Raw genomic sequence first — 20,835 nt, 5'->3', positions numbered from 1 at the left:
TACCCTGAAGGAGCTCTGAAGCCCCAAAACAGCTTTTTGTCAGCCATCTGATCACAGAATCACAGAAACCTTCAGGTTGGAAAAGACCCTCAGGGTCACCAAGTCCAACCCATAACCCTACTCTGCAAGGTTCACCCTGAAACCAGATCCCCAAGCACCACAGCCAAACCACCTCTGAATACCTCCAGGTTTGAGAACTCCCCCAGCTGGTAACTAACTAACAACCCCCCCCCTCCAGCATCCTTGTGCCTTGGGTCCTAACTACATCTCACAGCAGCTCTGGGGAGCCAGGACTGGCCAGTTTGGACTCCCTGCTCCAGCTGGGGATGTCCCTGCTCCAGTTGGGGATGTCCCTGCTCCAGTTGGGGATGTCCCTGCTCCAGTTGGGGATGTCCCTGATCCAGCTGGGGATGTCCCTGCTCCAGTTGGGGATGTCCCTGCTCCAGTTGGGGATGTCCCTGCTCCAGTTGGGGATGTCCCTGCTGACTCCAAGTGGGAATGGGAGGGAGGCAGGTTGGACTAAAGGACCCCTCAGAGGTCCCTTCCAACCCAGTGCATTGATTCTAAGAGAAACTTGCTCCTGGCCCTTTCATTTCTATCCTAAACTCTGAGGAGCCAGGACTGGCCAGTTTGGACTCCCTGCTCCAGTTGGGGATGTCCCTGCTCCAGCTGGGGTTGTCCCTGCTCCAGTTGAGGATGTCCCTGCTCCAGTTGGGGATGTCCCTGCTCCAGTTGGGGATGTCCCTGCTCCAGTTGGGGTTGTCCCTGCTCCAGCTGGGGATGTCCCTGCTCCAGTTGAGGATGTCCCTGCTCCAGCTGGGGATGTCCCTGCTCCAGTTGGGGATGTCCCTGCTCCAGTTGGGGATGCCCCTGCTCCAGTTGGGGTTGTCCCTGCTCCAGTTGGGGATGTCCCTGCCGACTCCAAGTGGGAATGGGAGGGAGGCAGGTTGGACTAAAGGACCCCTCAGAGGTCCCTTCCAACCCAGTGCATTGATTCTAAGAGAAACTTGCTCCTGGCCCTTTCATTTCTATCCTAAACTCTGAGGAGCCAGGACTGGCCAGTTTGGACTCCCTGCTCCAGTTGGGGATGTCCCTGCTCCAGCTGGGGTTGTCCCTGCTCCAGTTGAGGATGTCCCTGCTCCAGTTGGGGATGTCCCTTCTCCAGTTGGGGTTGTCCCTGCTTCAGTTGGGGTTGTCCCTGCTCCAGTTGAGGATGTCCCTGCTCCAGTTGAGGATGTCCCTGCTCCAGCTGGGGATGTCCCTGCTCCAGTTGGGGATGTCCCTGCTCCAGTTGGGGTTGTCCCTGCTCCAGTTGGGGATGTCCCTGCTCCAGCTGGGGATGTCCCTGCTCCAGTTGGGGATGTCCCTGCTCCAGTTGAGGATGTCCCTGCTCCAGTTGGGGATGTCCCTTCTCCAGTTGGGGATGTCCCTGCTCCAGTTGGGGTTGTCCCTGCTCCAGCTGGGGATGTCCCTGCTCCAGTTGAGGATGTCCCTGCTCCAGTTGGGGATGTCCCTGCTTCAGTTGGGGTTGTCCCTGCTCCAGTTGGGGATGTCCCTGCTCCAGTTGGGGATGTCCCTGCTCCAGTTGGGGATGCCCCTGCTCCAGTTGGGGTTGTCCCTGCTCCAGTTGGGGATGTCCCTGCTGACTCCAAGTGGGAATGGGAGGGAGGCAGGTTGGACTAAAGGACCCCTCAGAGGTCCCTTCCAACCCAGTGCATTGATTCTAAGAGAAACTTGCTCCTGGCCCTTTCATTTCTATCCTAAACTCTGAGGAGCCAGGACTGGCCAGTTTGGACTCCTTGCTCCAGTTGGGGATGTCCCTGCTCCAGCTGGGGTTGTCCCTGCTCCAGTTGAGGATGTCCCTGCTCCAGTTGGGGATGTCCCTGCTCCAGTTGGGGATGTCCCTGCTCCAGTTGAGGATGTCCCTGCTCCAGTTGGGGATGTCCCTGCTCCAGTTGGGGATGTCCCTGCTCCAGTTGGGGTTGTCCCTGCTCCAGTTGGGGATGTCCCTGCTCCAGTTGGGGATGTCCCTGCTCCAGCTGGGGATGTCCCTGCTCCAGTTGGGGTTGTCCCTGCTCCAGTTGGGGATGTCCCTGCTCCACTTGGGGATGTCCCTGCTCCAGTTGAGGATGTCCCTGCTCCAGCTGGGGATGTCCCTGCTCCAGTTGGGGTTGTCCCTGCTCCAGTTGGGGTTGTCCCTGCTCCAGTTGGGGATGTCCCTGCTGACTCCAAGTGGGAATGGGAGGGAGGCAGGTTGGACTAAAGGACCCCTCAGAGGTCCCTTCCAACCCAGTGCATTGATTCTAAGAGAAACTTGCTCCTGGCCCTTTCATTTCCATCCTAAACAACCTTCTTTGTGTATTTCCAGCAGAAAAAGGCCACAGAGCAGAAGGTAGAACTCTTGGATACGAGAGAAGGGAAAGAAAAGGAAGCAAAAAGGACAAAAAAAAAAATATATATATATAAAGCTAACTTACAAAACTAAAGTTTATGCCCTAAAGTTCTCCTGTGCTGCTCCTTTTTAAGGAGCAGACTCTCATGGAATTTCTGCACAGCACAGGACAGACTTTAAAAGTATTTATACCACAGTTAGAGCAAGACCTTTAATACTCTGGTCTTAAGACAGGGTTTTGTTTCTCTTAAGATGTCTTTTAAAGCTTTCAGACAGTTAAATACAGTACAGAGAGGTTAGCTTTAAACACAAGGCAAGATTATGGAACCTCCTGACTCAGCTTCGACCCCCAGCCACTGGCACCACTTGGCAGCGTTTCCAGAGTACAAAATGATCCTTTTGCTGAGGAATTTGGGTACAAAATGATCTTTTTGCCAAGGATTTGGGTATGAAATGATCTTTTTTCCTGATGGTTTGGGTACAAAGTGATCTTTTCCCTGATGATTTTGGGTGCACAATGGTCTTTTCCCTGATGATTTGGGTATAAAATGATTCATTTGCTGATGATTTGGGGATAAAATGATTCATTTGCTGATGATTTGGGGATAAAATGATTCATTTGCTGATGATTTGGGGATAAAATGATTCTTTTGCTGATGATTTGGGGATAAAATGATCTTTTCCCTGATGATTTTGGGTACAAAATGATCCTTTTGCTGATGATTTGGGTATAAAATGAATCTTTTGGTGATGATTTGGGTATAAAATGATAATTTCCCTGATGATTTAGGTACAAAATGATCCTTTTGCTGATGATTTTGGGTACACAATGACCTTTTTGCTGATGATTTTGGGTAGAAAATGATCCTTTTGCTGATGATTTGGGTACAAAGTGATCCTTTCCCTGATGATTTGGGTACCCAATGGTCTTTTTCCTGATGATTTTGGGTGCAAAATGATCTTTTCCCTGATGATTTTGGGTACAAAATGATCCTTTTGCTGATGATTTGGGTATAAAATGATAATTTCCCTGATGATTTAGGTATAAAATGATCTTTTCCCTGATGATTTGGGTACAAAATGATTCTTTTGCTGATGATTTGGGTACAAAGTGATCTTTTTCCTGATGATTTGGATACAAAATGACCTTTTCCCTGATGATTTTGGGTATAAAGTGATCCTTTTGCTGATGATTTGGGCACAAAATGGTCTTTTCCCTGATGATTTTGGGTACAAAATCTTTTTTCCTGATGAATTGGGTACAAAGTGATCTTTTTGCTGATGATTTGGGTACAAAGTGATCTTTTTTGCTGATGATTTGGGTACAAAGTGACCTTTTTGCTGATGATTTTGGGTACAAAGTGATCCTTTCCCTGATGATTTGGGTACAAAATGATCCTTTTGCTGACAATTTTGGGTACAAAACATCTCTTCTCCTGATGATTAGGGGTATGGCAAGGTCAGGGTGGGGTGGTGGTGATGGTGGTGCCTGAACTCATTTTGCACTGTGGTGCCAAGGTCACGGTGACTTAAAACCATCCCCAGCTAGCAAGCTGGGGAGGGGGTGGAGGGAAATCAATGGATCACCAGAGCTGGAGTGGAAGGATGAGGATTGTATGACACTAAAGAGACCAGGAATACGAGATTCATATTCATCCATGGCCAGCACAGATTCATAACACGAATTCCACTGCCTCCCATAGGATGTGCAACAGTCATTAGTGCATCTCCTGTCGCCTACCAGCTTCCTCCAGCTGAGAACAAACTGTTCCCCTGGCCTGCCAGAGCTTCAGACCTCACTGAGGTGGCTGCTACAGTGCACTTTGGAGTTTGGTGCCTGAAGGGCTGCTTTATCTTTAAGACTAAGGTTGTTTTAGTGTGTGTGGGGGGGTGGGGGTTTATTATCTCTTTTGTTGTTGGTTGGTTTTGGTGGGTTTTTTGGTGGGTTTGGTGCTTTGCTTTTGTTTTTGTTTTTGTTGGTGTTTGTTTTTTTGTTTTTTTTTTTTTGTTTTTTTTTTTTTGGTGGGGAAGAACAGAGATGGAGGAGGTTTGGAAAAGCTGAGACACCCAACAGGGGGATCCATGCAAAAGTGGTGGTGGAGAAGGGACAGAGAACGTTCGATGGCTAAACTCTAAACACCAGTCCCTAGTCCTGATGAAAACGAGCTACAGTACAGGTGGTTTGGGTGCAGCACTCTTCTAGAGAGCCTTCAGCTTTGGTAGGTGCTCTGAGCATCCCTTTGCACACCCAAGGTGGCTTCCTCCCCCCACCCCTCTGTCCCCCAGCCCCCCGCAGCCTTAGGCACTCTCGGCGGAGCCGCGCTTGGCGTGGGCAGGGAGGGAGCCCTCACCTCGGAGGTTCCTGAAGTAGAGTTTTAGCTTCTGGGGCTCACTGATGCGTCTCCTGCTGAAGTCTGCCCTGGGGTGGCCTTGGGCACAGTGGTCTGCCTGCAGCAGGTGGAAGAGGCTGGCCATGTTGGGGCCAATCTTCTCCATCAAGCTGTCCTTGATGGTGCTGACCGTCTCTTCGTCGCACTCCAGCAAGCTTCTCACCAGCTTGTTGTAATACCTGCAGGAGAGAAGGGGAAAAAAAAAAAAAAAACAAACCCAAAACTAACCAAACAAAAACCTTAAAGTGCCTTCTGGTGCACTACAACTCGCTTGAGACTGAGAGTTGAGGCTGTTCAGTCTGGAGAGGAGAAGGCTCTGAGGTGATCCTGCTTTGGCAGGGGGGGTTGGACTGGATGATCTTGGAGGTCTCTTCCAACCTGGTTGATTCTATGATTCTATCTCCAGGACTTCCTTCCAACCCCTAACATTCCCCTAGGAAACCTTCTTGTGGCCTTGCAGGATCTGAAGGGGGCTCCAAGAAAGCTGGGGAGGGACTTTTGAGGGTGTCAGGGAGTGATAGGACTGGGGGGAAAGGAGCAAAACTAGAAATGGGGAGATCTGATCAATGCCTATCAATAGCTGAGGGCTGGGGGGCAGGAGGGAAGGGACAGGCTCTGCTCAGCTGCACCCTGGGCTAGGACAAGGGGCACTGGATGGAAACAGCAGCACAGGAGGTTCCAGCTCAGCAGGAGCTGGAACCTCTGCACTGGGAGGCTCCCAGAGCACTGGAACAGGCTGCCCAGAGAGGTTGTGGAGTCTCCTTCTCTGGAGACTTTCAAGTCCTCTCTGGATGTGTTCCTGTGGGACCTGTGCTGGGTTCTATGGTGCTACTGTGGCAGGGGGGTTGGACTTGAAGATCTCCAGAGGTCCCTTCCAACCCCTAACATCCTGTCAGCCTGGGAGCTCCCTTTTCAATGCTCCTCTTCAACAAAGAGCTTTTCCCAGTCCTGCTGCCCTGTGCCCAAATGCTTTGCTGAATGGATGCCTTCCTTCCTCTGGCCTACAAGAAAACTGGGGAGGGACTCTTGAGGGTGTCAGGGAGTGATAGGACTGGGGGGGGATGGAACAAAACTAGAAATGGGGAGATTCAGATTGGATATTAGGAAGAAATTCTTCCCCAGGAGGGTGGGGAGAGACTGGCAGAGGTTGCCCAGGGAGGTGGTGGAAGCCTCATCCCTGGAGGTTTTTGCAGCCAGGCTGGAGGTGGCTGTGAGCAACCTGCTGTGGTGTGAGGTGTCCCTGCCCATGGCAGGGGGGTTGGGACTGGCTGAGCCTTGAGCTCCCTTCCAACCCTGACAATTCTCTGATTCTATCCCAAGCCATCTCCCAGTAAATTAGGAGCTGGGCTCAAGCCAGACCACTCCCAGCAACCAAAGGATGAGAATCTGAATTTTTAAGTGAGTTTGGAATTGGCTTTTTGACAGTGCACAGACATAGAATCAAAGACTCCTTTGGGTTGGAAAGGACCTTAAAGGTCACCCAGTTCCAACCCCCTTGCCATGGGCAGGGACACCTCCTGCTAGCCCAGGTTGCCCCTTTCAACCTGGCTTTGAACACTCCCAGGGTTGAAGCCTCCATGACTTCTCTGGGCAACCTGTTCCAGTGTCTCACCACCCTCCTGGGGAAGAATTTCCTCCTCTTATCCAATCTCAATCCAGCTCCTTCCAGTTTGAAGCCATCACCTCTCATCCTGTCACTCCAGGTAGCAGAGCTCTCAACTAAAAGCCTAAGAAGAGTTCCTGATTGCCCCAAATACATCTGTTGGGAGTTCTTTGGGGCAAGGAGTGCTGGAAGGACAAGAATTTAATGAGCTCAGTAGAAACACTTCCTGAACAGGGGCCCCCAGTAGCACAGTACTGAGGGGAAAAGCCATGAGCTGCACTTTTTCCATGGAAATCTGCCTTCTTCCTTCAGCAAGGAAGGGTTGGAAGGGACCTTAAAGATCACCAAGTTCCAATCCCATGCCATGGGCAGGGACACCTCCTCCTGCTCAGTGCACCTCCTCTCACTGCACCTGACAAATGCCCCAGCCCTGGAGATGCTGTGCCTATGACATCCAGGAGGAACAGAACCTTTCAACCTTCTCTTTCAGTTGTCCTAACTGAGCAGCTTCTCCAGCTCAGAAAGGTAAAGCAGAAGGGAGTTTGGTGTCACCCTGGGAGATCAGGAAGAAGGTGAGAGCAAGGAGCTGAGGCAATGAAGGCTTAAGGAGGAGTTTTAGTCTCTGCTAAGCAACCAAAGTTCCTGCAGCTTTAGGAAGAAAACCAATTCCTCCTTTCTTACAGAAGCCAATCCATCCCCAGACAGGATGAAAGATGAACAGAGCACTGCCATGAGCCAGTGCAGCCCTTCCCATGAACACATCCATCCCTGAGGCACTGTCCCCTTCCATCACTCTCCCTGGAGAGCCTTTAGCAAGGGTCCAGGCAAGCTGAGTCCCAATCAGAGCCTGACACAGGCAGGTATTCCCTGCACACCAAGCTGCAGTTGTCACTTCCAGCAAGCTGACCATGCATTAACTCAGAGAATTCCAGAATTCCAGCATGGTGGTGTTGGAAGGGAGCTCTGGAGATCATCCAGGCCACCCCCCACTGCCAAAGAAGGGGAACCCACAGCAGCTTGCCCAGGAGCACAATGCCCGGGGGGGGGTTGGAAGCTCTCCACACAAGGACACTCCACAACCTCTCTGGGCAGCCTGCTCCAGCCCTCCAGCACCCTCACAACAAACAACTTTCTCCTCCTGCTCAGAGAGAACCTCCTGGGATCCAGTTTGTGCCCCTTGTGCTGTCCCTGGGCACCAGTGAGCAGAGCCTGGCCCCAGCCTCTTGCCCCCCGCAGCTCCTTTAGCTCTTGCTGAGCATTGCTCAGCTCCCCTCTGGGGCTGCTCTTCTGCAGGCTCTCAGCCCCAGGGCTCTCAGCCTTTGCTCCTCCCAGAGCTGCTCCAGGCCCCTCAGCAGCTTCCCAGCCTGCCCTGGACTCTCTCCAGCACTTCCCTGTCCCTCTGCAAATGAGGATCCCAGAACTGGACCCAGAGCTCCAGATGTGGGCAGGGCAGAGGGGCAGCAGAACCTCCCTCACCCTGCTGCCCACACTCTTCTCCATGCCCCCCAGGACACCTTTGGCCTTCTTGGCCCCCAGGGCACCTTGCTGGCTCCTGGGCACCTTCTTGTCCCCCAGCACTCTCAGTGTTTCTCCTTGGAGCTGCTTCCCAGCAGGTCACCTCCTAACCCCTACCTCACAAGGCAGGACCTCATGCTTCTCCCTGTTGCACTCCTGCCTCCTCCAGAGCCTGCTGCTGCCTTTGCACCTTCCAGCAGCCTCAGGAACATTCCTTGCTCCAGGAGGGAGCCAGGAAATGCTGCTGCTCTGTTTCCCCAGCACTGCTTGAGCCAAGCAGAGAAGAGGGCTCCAAGGGAGGGTCCTCCAGGGGACTGGGGCAGGAGCAGCACAGCCCTGCCTGCATGGCTGGAATGGGCAGGGAGGGCAAATCAGGACTGTGAGACCCCCTCCCTGTACAAGACACCACCTTCCAAGGGAGAGGGAGCTGGGAGGAGAGCAGCACTTGGACATTTGCTGGGCTGCTTCTGCCTGAGAGGACGCTGGGGAACTTATTTTAAGCCTTTAAGGTCAGCCTGACATTTTTCCACAGGAGCAGAGATGGGAATAAGCTGCAGGTGGAGGAGGGGAAGGAAGAGGGAAATGAGAGTCCACATTCAAACTCCTTTCCTAACTCTCAGCTCTGGCCTTTAGAGCAGCCAGGGGAGGTCAGGTGAGGTTAAAGTTGCTGCTGCACTTGAAGAACAAAAGGAGCAGGCTTGGGCAGGGAGGAGCACGGTGCTGGTGTTAATATTAAGGTCTGGAGCGTGCACAGCAGTTGATGATGAACACATCTGCCTGAGCCTTGTGTCCTGCTTCCACCACAGGAGGCATCCAGCAGATGCTGAGGGGCCTGGAGCAGCTCTGGGAGAGCCCTGGGGCTGAGAGCCTGCAGGAGAGCAGCCCCAGAGGGGAGCTGAGCAATGCTCAGCAAGAGCTAAAGGAGCTGTGGGGGGCAAGAGGCTGGGGCCAGGCTCTGCTCAGTGGTGCCCAGGGACAGCACAAGGGGCAGAGGGCACAAAGTGGCACCCCAGGAGGTTCCATGAATTCAAACTTCTTTCCTGTGAGGGTGCTGGAGCCCTGGGAAAGGTTGCCCAGAGAGGTTGTGGAGTCTCCTTTTCTGGAGAGCTTCCAAAGCCACCTGGACACGTTCCTGTGCAACCTGCTCTGGGGGGAACCTGCTTTAGCAGGAGGGTTGGACTAGATGATCTCCAAAGATCCCTTCCAACCCCTGTGGGAGTCTGTGGCAGGAGGAGCAGATCCTTTCTGTCTTCTGCTGCTGCCCACAGCTCCCTCACACAACCACAGCCTGGAGGTTTCCATAAGCTGGAGCTGCAACCAAACAGCCTTTCAGCAGCCAGTCTGCAGGCAAAGGTTTTCCTCCCCTCCTGCTCCTGCCATGAGATTAAATCACAGGAAGATGCTATGACCTTTAACTACTTCCTCCCAGTGTCCCAGGCCAAGTGGCACATTCTTATTGTGTGGCTATGTTGGGACAGGGGCTGGGAAAGCAGGATGCTTTAGGAGACCTCAGTGTAAACTATGAGCTGGGAAATCCTGCTGCTTTTGTTACTCAACAGCTCACAATATCCTCTGGCTGCACAGGGGCTGGAGCCGTGGGGGAGGAGTTCCCTCTGCCTCAGGAAGGCAGCAGCTCTGCCCTCAAGGCTTGGTCCTCCTGAGAGGAATGTCCCCAAAGTCTAGCACTGTCACTGCTTCCTCCTTCACTTCAGTGCCCACATGTCCCCTCCTCACCCCAGTGTCCCTGCAGCCCCACTGTGGGCTGTGTAACTCCACAATCCAGCACACACCTCCACCATCAGCCAGCACTGTGCCCTCCTGGCCAAAAGGCAAATGGTGTCCTGTGGGGCATCAAGAAGAGTGTGACCAGCAGGGACAGAAAGGTTCTGCTGCCCCTCTGCTCTGTCCTGGTGAGGCCACAGCTGGAGTCCTGGGGCCAGTTCTGGGCTCCCCAGATTGAAAGTGACAGGGAAGTGCTGGAGAGAGTCCAGGGCAGGCTGGGGAGGTGCTGAGGAGGTCTGGAGCAGCTCTGGGAAGAGCCCTGGGGCTGAGAGCCTGCAGAAGAGCAGCCCCAGAGGGGAGCTGAGCAATGCTCAGCAAGAGCTAAAGGAGCTGTGGGGGGCAAGAGGCTGGGGCCAGACTCTGCTCACTGGTGCCCAGGGACAGCACAAGGGACAAGGGGCACAAAGTGGCACCCAGGAGGTTCCACCTGAAGAGGAGGAGAAAGTTGTTTGTTGTGAGGGTGCTGGAGGGCTGGAGCAGGCTGCCCAGAGAGGTTGTGGAGTGTCCTTGTGTGGAGAGCTTCCAACCCCCCCTGGGCATTGTGCTGCTGGGCAAGCTGCTGTGGGTGCCCTGCTGGAGCAGGAAGGGTTGGACTGGCTGAGCTCCAGAGCTCCCTTCCAGCCCTACCATGCTGGGGTTCTGCTTGGATTCTGTATTGACCTGAACTGCTCTCAGCCTGTACAACACAGATGCTGTGGTGCTCCCTGCTCCTCAGCCCAGCCTTTGGGGGAATGCTGTAGGAAACTCTCTTCCAGATTTGCTTTGGGGCAAGAGGGCAGAGGCACAGAAGCATTGCTGCCACCTGCAGCAGATCTGGATGTAAGATCTCCATCAGAGCTTCCTGCCCCAAACTGATGCTGGTCAGAGCTGTGACATCCATCTGCCACCTGCATATCTGTCCTGGGCTAGGTCTGGAGGCTTGAGATGCTCCTAGACCCAGTCAAAGAGGCACCCCAGAGGAGTTGTAGCATCCTCCCCAGCCAGCCACCCTCTGCCACTGCAGCTGGGTCTGTTTGCACTCCAATTCTGGAGCACATTTACTCCAACTTTTCAAAAGAGATCCCTTTGATCCCAATGCCAAGACTCAGCACGGATTGTTCCAGGATTTGGAGGAAGCAATCCCTGCCCTTGCAGCCTGACTCTGCAGGCTGCAGTGGCTCCCTGAAGCCTCTCTCTGTCCCTTGTCCTTGAAGGATGGGGACAGGGCAGTCCTGTGCTCATCTCAAGGTGCCAGGGAGCAGTGTGGTGCCCACCTCTGCAGGCAGCCAGGAAGAAACAGGGGTGAAGGCAACCCTAAAAGAGACCAAGAAGAAGAGCAGACTGCCCCTGGAAGAGTGAACTACTGGATCACAGAATCACAGAATCAATAAGGTTGGAAAAGACCTCAAGGATCATCAAAGTCCAACCTGGCAGAAGAAGGTTAGAGAGCAGCAAGGCTCCTGCTTCCCTTTCAGCTTTCCTAGCTCTTCACCTTGCCATGGTAACTCAGAGGGTAGGAGCTCAGTGTTAGGTGTCCAAAACACCTGGGCAGGAGATGGCTGAAGTGTGAAGAAGTGGATGAGAAGCTCCCCAGGAGCCAGCAGTGCCCTCCTGCAGCCCAGCAGGCAGCTGTGAGCTGGGCTGCAGCCAGAGGAGTGTGGGCAGCAGGGCAGGAGAGGGGATTCTGCCCCTGGGCTCTGCTCTGCTCACACCTCACCTCCAATCCTGCCTCCAGCTCTGCTGTCCCCAGCACAAGAAGGACACAGAGCTGCTGGAGGGAGGCCAGAGGAGGCCACAAAGATGCTCCAAGGGCTGGAGCAGCTCTGCTGTGAGCACAGGCTGAGGGAGCTGGGGGTGTGCAGCCTGGAGAGGAGAAGGCTCCAGGGGCACCTCAGAGCTGCCTTGCAATAGCTGAAGGGATCCTGCAGGAAGGCTGCAGAGAGACTTTTGCTCAGGGTGTCCAGAGCCAGGCCAAGGGGGAATGGTTTGAAGCTGAGGCAGAGCAGGGTTAGAGTGGAGCTGAGGAAGAAGTTGTTGAGTGTGAGGTCACAGGCTGCCCAGGGAGGCTGTGGCTGCCTCCTGCCTGAGGGTGTTGAAGGCCAGGCTGGATGAGGCCATGAGCAGCTGAGTCTAGTTGAGAGGTGTCCCTGGGCATGGTGGGGAGGTTGGAGCAGATGATCTCTGAGCTCCCTTCCAACCTGAGCCATTCCAGGATTCTTTGCATCTAACTCAGTGTCAAAAGGCAGGGGCCAGGCTCTGCTCACTTGCACCCTGGGATAGCACAAGGAGCAATGGATGGAAACTGCAGCACAGGAGGTTCCACCTCAGCATGAGGAGGAACTTCTGCACTGGGAACAGGAGCCCTGCTCTGGAGCAGGCTGCCCAGAGAGGTTGTGGAGTCTCCTTGTCTGGAGCCTTTCCAGCCCTGTCTGGATGTGTTCCTGTGTGCCCTGTGCTGGATTCTCTGCTCCTGCTCTGGCAGAGGGGTTGGACTGGAAGCTCTCCAGAGATCCCTTCCAACCCCTAACCCCCTGTGAGCCTGCCAACACTTGGAAATTATTCAGCTTGCTTCCCCTCCTTCCTTTCCCTGTGCCTGTGCTGCATCTCAGCTGAGCAGAGCCCTCACGTACCGGTTGGAGAAGTGATTTGGAAGCTGAACCACCTCTGTGATGGCTTCTGGGTTGCGCCTGGCGATGCCACACAGGTCCAGCTTGCTGTAGCACTCCTCCTGCACCTCAGAGATCATTCTTTGGAACGTGGAGCACCTCCTGATGGCCAGGAACACCTTGGACGTGACCCCATTGGCAATGCACTTCAAGCTTTCTTTCACAAAAGCTTTTCCCTGCAAAGAGAAGGAAAAAAGAAAAAAAAAAAAAAAAGCAAAACAGCCTTGAAGTGCTACAGATTCCATAGGAGGGGCTGTGGAGGGGGAGGGGAGAGCCTGCTGGATCTCTGCAACCCTCTGAGACTGAGAGAGTTGGGGGGGTTCAGTCTGGAGAAGAGAAGGTTCTGAGGAGACCTCATTGTGGCCTTCCAGGATCTGAAGGGGGCTGCAAGAAAGCTGGGGAGGGACTTTGAAGGGGGTCAGGGAGTGATAGGAGTGGGGGGGATGGAACAAAACTGGAAGTGGGGAGATTCAGATTGGATGTGAGGAAGAAATTCTTCCCCAGGAGGGTGGTGAGAGACTGGCAGAGGTTGCCCAGGGAGGTGGTGGAAGCCTCATCCCTGGAGGTTTTTGCAGCCAGGCTGGAGGTGGCTGTGAGCAACCTGCTGTGGTGTGAGGTGTCCCTGCCCATGGCAGGGGGGTTGGGACTGGCTGAGCCCTGAGCTCCCTTCCAGCCCTGACAATTCTCTGATTCTATAACTCCCTGAGAGGAGGTCTGAGCCAGGCTGGGGTTGGTCTCTTCTCCCAAGGAACAAGTGGAAATGGCCTCAGGTTGCCCCAGGGGAGGTTTAGGTTGGACGTTAGAAGAAACATCTTCACTGAAAAGGTTCTCAAAGACTGGAACAGGCTGCCCAGGGAGGTGGTTGAAGGAAACATTTGGAGGTGTTTCAGAGCCTCAGAGATGTGGTGCTGAGAGCCATGGTTTAGCCCCAGCCTTGGTAGAGTTAGAGAATGGTTGGACTCAATCTTAAAGAGCTTCTCCAACCAAAATGATTCTCTTCTATGACACCTGGCTGTGGCTGGCTGCTATCCACCAGCTCTGGTGCAAGTATAGACCTGCTGGAGGTCCCTGACCAAGCAGGGAGGCAGCTGGACCCCAAATGCTAACTGTTGCCATTGCAATTTCCTTTCAATGGCCATGCTGGTCTCAGGTGGATGGTTGGACATCTTAGAGGCCCTTGCACACCCAAACAATTCTCTGATTCTCTGCTTTGTTCTGCTGTGAGTGGCTGCAGCTCCAGAGAAGATTGATCTGGCTCTGAATTCCCAGGACTGGGACTTCCAAACTAAATCCCAGCCCTGTGCCAGGTCACACAGTCAGAAGCCTTACTTAGTTGGAAGGAGGTTTTGATTTCCTCCTGAAGAGGAAGCTCAGCTCTCCACCCCATGGAGCTCTCCTTGCCAAGTCCTCACACACTGCACACAGCACATGGAAAATGTAGGGTGGGAAACAGCCCTCAAGGATGCACTGAGAGCCAACCCCCAAACCCACAGTCCAGAGGAGCAGCAAAGCTGCAGGGAAGGGCTGCAAGAAAGGAAAGGTTAAGCCTGCACAGACCCCAGAGAATCAGAGAATTGTCAGGGTTGGAAGGGAGCTCAAGGCTCAGCCAGTCCCAACCCCCCTGCCACGGGCAGGGACACCTCACACCACAGCAGGTTGCTCACAGCCACCTCCAGCCTGGCTGCAAAAACCTCCAGGGATGAGGCTTCCACCACCTCCCTGGGCAACCTCTGCCAGTCTCTCCCCACCCTCCTGGGGAAGAATTTCTTCCCAACATCCAATCTGAATCTCCCCATTTCTAGTTTTGTTCCATTCCCCCCAGTCCTATCACTCCCTGACACCCTCAAGAGTCCCTCCCCAGTTTTCTTGTAGGCCAGAGGAAGGAAGGCATCCATTCAGCAAAGCATTTGGGCACAGGGCAGCAGGACTGGGAAAAGCTCTTTGTTGAAGAGGAGCATTGAAAAGGGAGCTCCCAGGCTGATAGGATGTTAGGGGTTGGAAGGGACCTCTGGAGATCTTCAAGTCCAACCCCCCTGCCAGAGCAGGAGCATAGAATCCAGCACAGGTCCCACAGGAACACATCCAGAGAGGACTTGAAAGCCCCCAGAGAAGGAGACTCCACAACCTCTCTGGGCAGCCTGCTCCAGTGCTCTGTGAGCCTCCCAGTGCAGAAGTTCCTCCTCATGTTGAGGTGGAACCTCCTGTGCTGCAGTTTCCATCCATTGCTCCTTGTGCTATCCCAGGGTGCAACTGATCAGATCCTGCCCCTTCCCTCCTGCCCCCCAGCCCTCGGCTATTGATAGGCATTGATCAGATCCCTCTCAGCCTTCTCCTCTCCACACTCACCACCCCCAGGGCTCTCAGCCTCTCCTCCCCGGGCAATGTTCCAGGCCCTTCAGCATCCTTGTTGCCCTCCCTTGGACTCCTTCCTGCAGATCCAGCTCTAAGGAGGCTTTTTGGAGTTTTTGGTTGTTTTTTTTTTTTTTTTTTTTGTATTCCTATCCCCTCTGTACTGTACCTGAGTGTCAAATTTAGCAGCACTGTAGAGGAAGGACTTGCAGATGTCGTACATCCCATCCGTGTCGCAGGTGGAGTTCTCCAGGCAGGCGAAGGCTCCGCAGCCCACCTGGAGGGCACTGTTCAGGCAGCGAACCACCTCTGCTGCAAAGAGAGCCACAGGCACCACGTTAAGCTGGGCACAGCTGCCCCCTGCCCCACGCTGCAGAGACCTGCCCCAGTGTCACCTCTTCGCTCAGCTGCAGACCCAGCAGCAGCCTTGGCGCTTCTTGGGACTGGAGGGAGAGGTGAGGGAGAGAGGTCAAAGAGATCCTCCAGCAAATCCAGCAGCAGAAACTGCACCTGCCTCACAGGAGCTCTGAATCCAGCATGGTGGTGTTGGAAGGGAGCTCTGGAGATCATCCAGCACAACCCTCCCTCTGCTCCAGCAGGGCACCCACAGCAGCTTGCCCAGGAGCACAATGCCCAGGGGGAGTTGGAAGCTTTCCACACAGGGACACTCCACAACCTCTCTGGGCAGCCTGCTCCAGCCCTCCAGCACCCTCACAACAAAAAACTTTCTCCTCCTCTTCACATGGAACCTCCTGGGTGCCACTCTGTGCCCCTTGTGCTGTCCCTTGCCACCAGTGAGCAGAGTCTGGCCCCAGCCTCTTGCCCCCCACAGCTCCTTTAGCTCTTGCTGAGCATTGCTCAGCTCCCCTCTGGGGCTGCTCTTCTGCAGGCTCTCAGCCCCAGGGCTCTCAGCCTTTGCTCCTCCCAGAGCTGCTCCAGGCCCCTCAGCATCTTCCCAGCCTGCCCTGGACTCTCTCCAGCAGATCCCTGTCCCTCTTGAACTGGGAAGCCGATACTGGATGCAGTATTCCATCTGCAGCCTCAGCAGTGCAGAGCAGGGGGGGAGGAGAACCTCCCTGGATCTCTGGCCACACTCCTCTGAATGCAACCCAGGATCCCATTGGCCTTCATTGCTGCCCAGGAGGAGAAGGGACATTTGGGCAGAGAAACCTGAGGTCAGGGAGCTGCCCAGGGACAATGCAAAGGTTTGAGGCAGCAGCTAGGGCTGCCCAGGAGGGTGTCCATCTCATCCCAGCTTTTGCAGTGCAGACAGGGCTGCCTTTTTGCAGTGAATCAGCAGAATTGCCACACGATTGCCCTGAAATTAGGAGGGATTAACCTCTTTCTTATATATATATATATATATATTTATATTTTTTTTTTGGTAAGCTGAACATCTGTCCCCCTCTGTGGCTGCACAAGGCATATTCATTACTTCTGCAGGTCAGGTTACCAGACATTCTTTAGCAAGAAATGCAAACCCAACCAGATCCTAGGTGTGTGGGAATAGTGAGGCTTTGCATTTAGTGGCAGGCAGCTCGTCAAGAGCTAAGTTTTGGAGCCTAAAGCTGTGTCTCCATCCCCGGGGCGGGAGGTGGGGGGAGGGGGGGAGGGGAGGGGGGGGTGCTTGACAGAAAAGAGGAGAAGAAATTCAAAAGGTCTTTGACCCAAAATCACCACACACCCTCCACCACCCCCATGCACCGTTCACCCCTCCTCCTTCTCTGCTGTCACTTGAGTGCCCCAAAGGGAGAAATATTTTGGGAAGGTCACCCCCTTCCCAAGCCCAGCACCTGGCTGCCACACTGCCTCATCGCCATCCTTCTGCCTGCCACAGGTTCCGACGCTAACTTTGCTTTCATTGTTTTAGGCAGGGTGCAATCGTGAGCCCCTTACGTTTCTATAGCAACCGAATACAAAAGGAAATTGAGCAAACACCCGAGGATAACGCCGCAGAGCCTCGCGGAGCTAAAATAAGACATCTGCTAATGAGCTCCAAATTAAGAGGCTTAATATCTTTTTCAGTGCGACGGGGAGGGGGAGAAAGACAGATCTTTGGATTCCCATTGTTCGAGACAATGCGTCCAACTTATCTCAGCATCTCGAGTGCGCGAAGTAGAGGCATCCAGAGCTGACTTGCCAGCGATTTTCGTGGCCATTGTCAGAAGCAACTTTGCTAAATGTCACACGCTCGGAACCATCCCACTGATAGCAATCAGGGGCTGCAAATAAATGCTAGCAGCGGCCAGTTTCTAGGTTACTGCATTCTTCGGAGTGGCAGAGCTCTCTCTCTTCCCCCCCCCACCCCTCCCCTCTCTGAGCAGACAGATGTTTGGCAGAACAATGCTTCAGCCGAATTTCCATGGATTTTATCAACTTCCTAAAAAGCCAGGAATTTAACACCGAAGTCTGACTGCAATTGGAGAAGGAAAGATACATGCAAGCAAAAGGAGGAAGGGGCGCAGGGGGGGAAGAATACATGGAACTCATTTAGTAGCTGGGGGAGGAGGAGAGAGGATGGATTGCATCCTGCAAGCAGAACACACACCGGGTCCATGACCCAGCTCCTGAACCCAGGAGGTTTTGTCTCCAGCTATGCATGAATATCCACCTGCATCAGAGCCTTCAGTTAATATTCCTTCCTACCAGGCATTAAGTTTGTTATAATAATAATTAAAAGAAAAAAAGAAGAAGAAGTGAAAAAGATGGGGAAAAAAAAAAGGGGGGGGGGGGGAAGAAGGGGGAAAAAAAGAAAGGAGAAAAAAAGGTGGGGGAAAAAAGACAGAAAAAAAAGAGGGAGGAAAAGAAGGGAGGAAAAGAAGGGAGGAAAAGAAGGGAGGAAAAGAAGGGAGGAAAAGAAGGGAGGAAAAGAAGGGAGGAAAAGAAGGGAGGAAAAGAAGGGAGGAAAAGAAGGGAGGAAAAGAAGGGAGGAAAAGAAGGGAGGAAAAGAAGGGAGGAAAAGAAGGGAGGAAAAGAAGGGAGGAAAAGAAGGAAAAGAAGGGAGGAAAAGAAGGGAGGAAAAGAAGGGAGGAAAAGAAGGGAGGAAAAGAAGGGAGAAAAGAAGGAAAAGAAGGGAGGAAAAGAAGGGAGGAAAAGAAGGGAGGAAAAGAAGGGAGGAAAAGAAGGGAGGAAAAGAAGGGAGGAAAAGAAGGGAGGAAAAGAAGGGAGGAAAAGAAGGGAGGAAAAGAAGGAGGAAAAGAAGGGAGGAAAAAGAAGGGAGGAAAAGAAGGGAGGAAAAGAAGGGAGGAAAAGAAAGGAGGAAAAGAAAGGAAAAGAAGGGAGGAAAAGAAAGGAAAAAAGAGGAAAAAAAGAGGAAGAAAGGAAGAAGGAAAGAGAAGGAAAAGAGAAAGAAGAAAGAAGGAAAGGAAAGAAGAAGGAAAAGAGAAGGAAAGAGAGAAGAAAGAGAGAAGGAAAGAGAGAAAGGAAAGAGAGAAGGAAAAGAGAGAAGGAAAAGAAGAAAGAGAAAGAAAGAAGAAGGAAAAGAGAGAAGGAAAGAAGAAAGGAAAAAGAAAAGAAAGGAAAAAGAGGAAAGAGAGAAGGGAAAAGCGACAAAAGGAAAAAAGGGAAAAAAGAAAAAAGAATAAAAAGGGAAGGAAAAAAGAAGACAAAAAGATGGAAAAGGAAAAAAGGAGTAAAAAAAGAAGAGGAAAAAAGAAGTGGGAAAAAAGAAGGGAAAAAAAAGAAGGGAAAAAAGGAGAAAAAAAGAAGGGAGAAAAGGGAAAAAAAAGAAGGGCAAAAAGAAGAAGAGAAAAAAGAAGAGGAAAAAAAAGAAGGGGAAAAAAAAGAATGGAAAAAAGGAAGGAAAAAATAATCATAGAACCTTAGCATGTTAATAGCTGGAAGGGACCTCTAGAGATCATCCAGTCCAATCCCCCTGCCAAAGCAGGATCACCTAGGGAAGGAAAAAAAATGAGGACAGAGAGGAAGGGAAAATTAGGAGACATAAAAAATAACAGGGGGGAAAAAAGAAAGGGGAAATTAAAAAAAAAAGAGAAAGGAAAACAAAGAAAGGAGAAGGGGGGAAAAGAAAGGAGAAGGGGGGAAAAGAAAGGAGAAGGGGGGAAAAGAAAGGAGAAGGGGGGAAAAGAAAGGAGAAGGGGGGAAAAGAAAGGAGAAGGGGGGAAAAGAAAGGAGAAGGGGGGAAAAGAAAGGAGAAGGGGGGAAAAGAAAGGAGAAGGGGGGAAAAGAAAGGAGAAGGAGGGAAAAGAAAGGAGAAGGAGGGAAAAGAAAGGAGAATGGGGGAAAAGAAAGGAGAATGGGGGAAAAGAAAGGAGAAGGGGGGAAAGAAAGGAGAATGGGGGAAAGAAAGGAGAATGGGGAAAAGAAAGGAGAATGGGGGAAAAGAAAGGAGAATGGGGGAAAGAAAGGAGAATGGGGGAAAGAAAGGAGAATGGGGAAAAGAAAGGAGAAAGGGAAAAAGAAAGGAGCGGAAAGGAGTGAAAGGGGGGAAGAAAGAAAAAAAAAAAACCACAAGAGAGAGCAGCAGATATTTGAAACAGTTGAACACATCAGGGCTCAGCTCGAAGCCCTCCTTGCTGGGTGTTACCTGAGTTCTGGGCTGCCACCCTGGGTTTCCTGGGGCTCACAGAGTCATTCTGTTCAGCTTCATAGGATGCGGATGCACTGATCACCAGCAGCAGCAGCAAACCAGACTTTAGGAGCATTCTCTGACAAGTTTCCGCTAAGTGTGGGTTTGTTGGTTTTTTGCTTTTTTTTTTTTTTGGGGTGGGATTATAGTTTTTGTTGTCTTTTTTTCTCTCTCTTTTTTTTTTTTTTTTTTTTTTTGGGTGTATGTGTGTGTCTCTTTCTCTCCTCTCTCTCTCTCTCTCTCTCTCCTCTCTTCCACTTCGGCTTGAGCAAAGATGTGGATCTGGATACGCTCTCCCAGGGAGAGAGCGAGCGCGAAAGGATTCTGCCGCTGCCGCTGCTGCTGCTGCTGCTGGTGGTAGGGGGGGGATGGATGTGGCAGCCGGGCTCTGCCTGGCCCCTCTGGCTCTTGCTGGCTGGGGGACCAGGAGCAGCTCCCAGGGCTTTTATAGCCGCCCTTATCGGTCCCCCCGCGGGCTGCCGAGCCAATCGGGAGGCACTGGGCAGAGCCAATGGCAGACTGGACTCATTCAAGCCCCAGAAAAACTGCAACTTCACAGGAAGAATATTCATTTATTTAGTTAGTTAGTTAGTTGTCCCCAGCCAATTAAAAGTACCTGCCAAAAAACCCCCAATAAACCCCGAAGTTAATCGTTGGAGAGGAGGAGGAGGAGGAGGAGGAGGAGGAGGGGAAGGGGGGGGGGGGGGGGGTGTGCGGTGGGGTTGGGAATTGGGGGGGTGGGGAAGGACGGACGGACGGCTTCCTACGGATGGTTGAGCTCAAGGAAATGACGAGGCAGCCCTCAATCTTCCCCCACCCCCCCCAATAAAAAAAACAAAAAAACACCAAAACACCAAAAAACCAACAAAACCAAAAACAAACCCAAACCAACCACCTGCCCTTTCAGGACTGATATTTTCCCATCCGTTCAGCAGTTGTCCCAGGGTGACAGCAGCTGGGAAAGACAAGAAGGGGAAGGGGCAGCGCTGTGCCGCACGTCCGACAGTGGAGCGGCAGGAGAGGGAAGGGGGTGAGGGACGCAGCGGAACCCACCCAAACCCGAGCGGCTGTGGGGACCTACCTGTGTGCGTGCAGGCAGGAGGCATCACCCCGGTGCCTGCCAAGCACGTGTGCCAGCACCCCACGCCTCACGTAGGCAGATGCAAATCGCCCACTTGCTGCCCAAACCCCAGCTCCTCACCCTCTGCCTTCCTCACCTGCCCCTCACCTTCGGCTAAGCCACACTCTCCAGCCCTCCAGTTTCATCCCGGTCTTGCTTTTTTTTTTTTTTTTTTTACTGCTGAAGAAATCGTTTTCTTTTTAGGTGGTTTTCTTCCCCTCCCCCCAGTTCCATCCTGCTATTTTTTTTTTTTTATTTGCAGATTTCATAACGGGAGGAGGCAGCCTAATGCTTGATTTAATCTTCATTTTAATAGGCAGATAATGAGGATTACCAGGCTGGAGAACTGATTAGCCTGTAGACCAGAGACTATTTAAAAGGCTCAGAGTGTTGGAGGGATGAAAGTAGTCACAAAAAAAAAAAAGAAAAAAAGAAAAAAAAAGCAAGCAGG

The 20,835-nt window shown here is 52.5% G+C and overlaps 1 protein-coding gene across 1 annotated transcript; it reads right to left on the bottom strand.

The window, feature by feature from the left end:
• Positions 1-4,690: 4,690 nt before the first annotated feature.
• On the bottom strand, positions 4,691-19,793 carry STC1 (stanniocalcin 1). Its single transcript, XM_054396684.1, is given in 8 exon segments — positions 4,691-4,961; positions 12,292-12,503; positions 14,846-14,988; positions 19,223-19,367; positions 19,429-19,473; positions 19,515-19,609; positions 19,657-19,732; positions 19,734-19,793. Coding segments are annotated over 8 exon segments (1,047 nt in total).
• Between the last annotated feature and the right edge of the window lie 1,042 nt (positions 19,794-20,835).

The sequence above is a fragment of the Indicator indicator genome, chromosome 38, assembly GCF_027791375.1.
Source record: "Indicator indicator isolate 239-I01 chromosome 38, UM_Iind_1.1, whole genome shotgun sequence".
Classification (NCBI taxonomy): domain Eukaryota; kingdom Metazoa; phylum Chordata; class Aves; order Piciformes; family Indicatoridae; genus Indicator; species Indicator indicator.
This window is presented reverse-complemented; position numbering and strand designations above follow the sequence as displayed.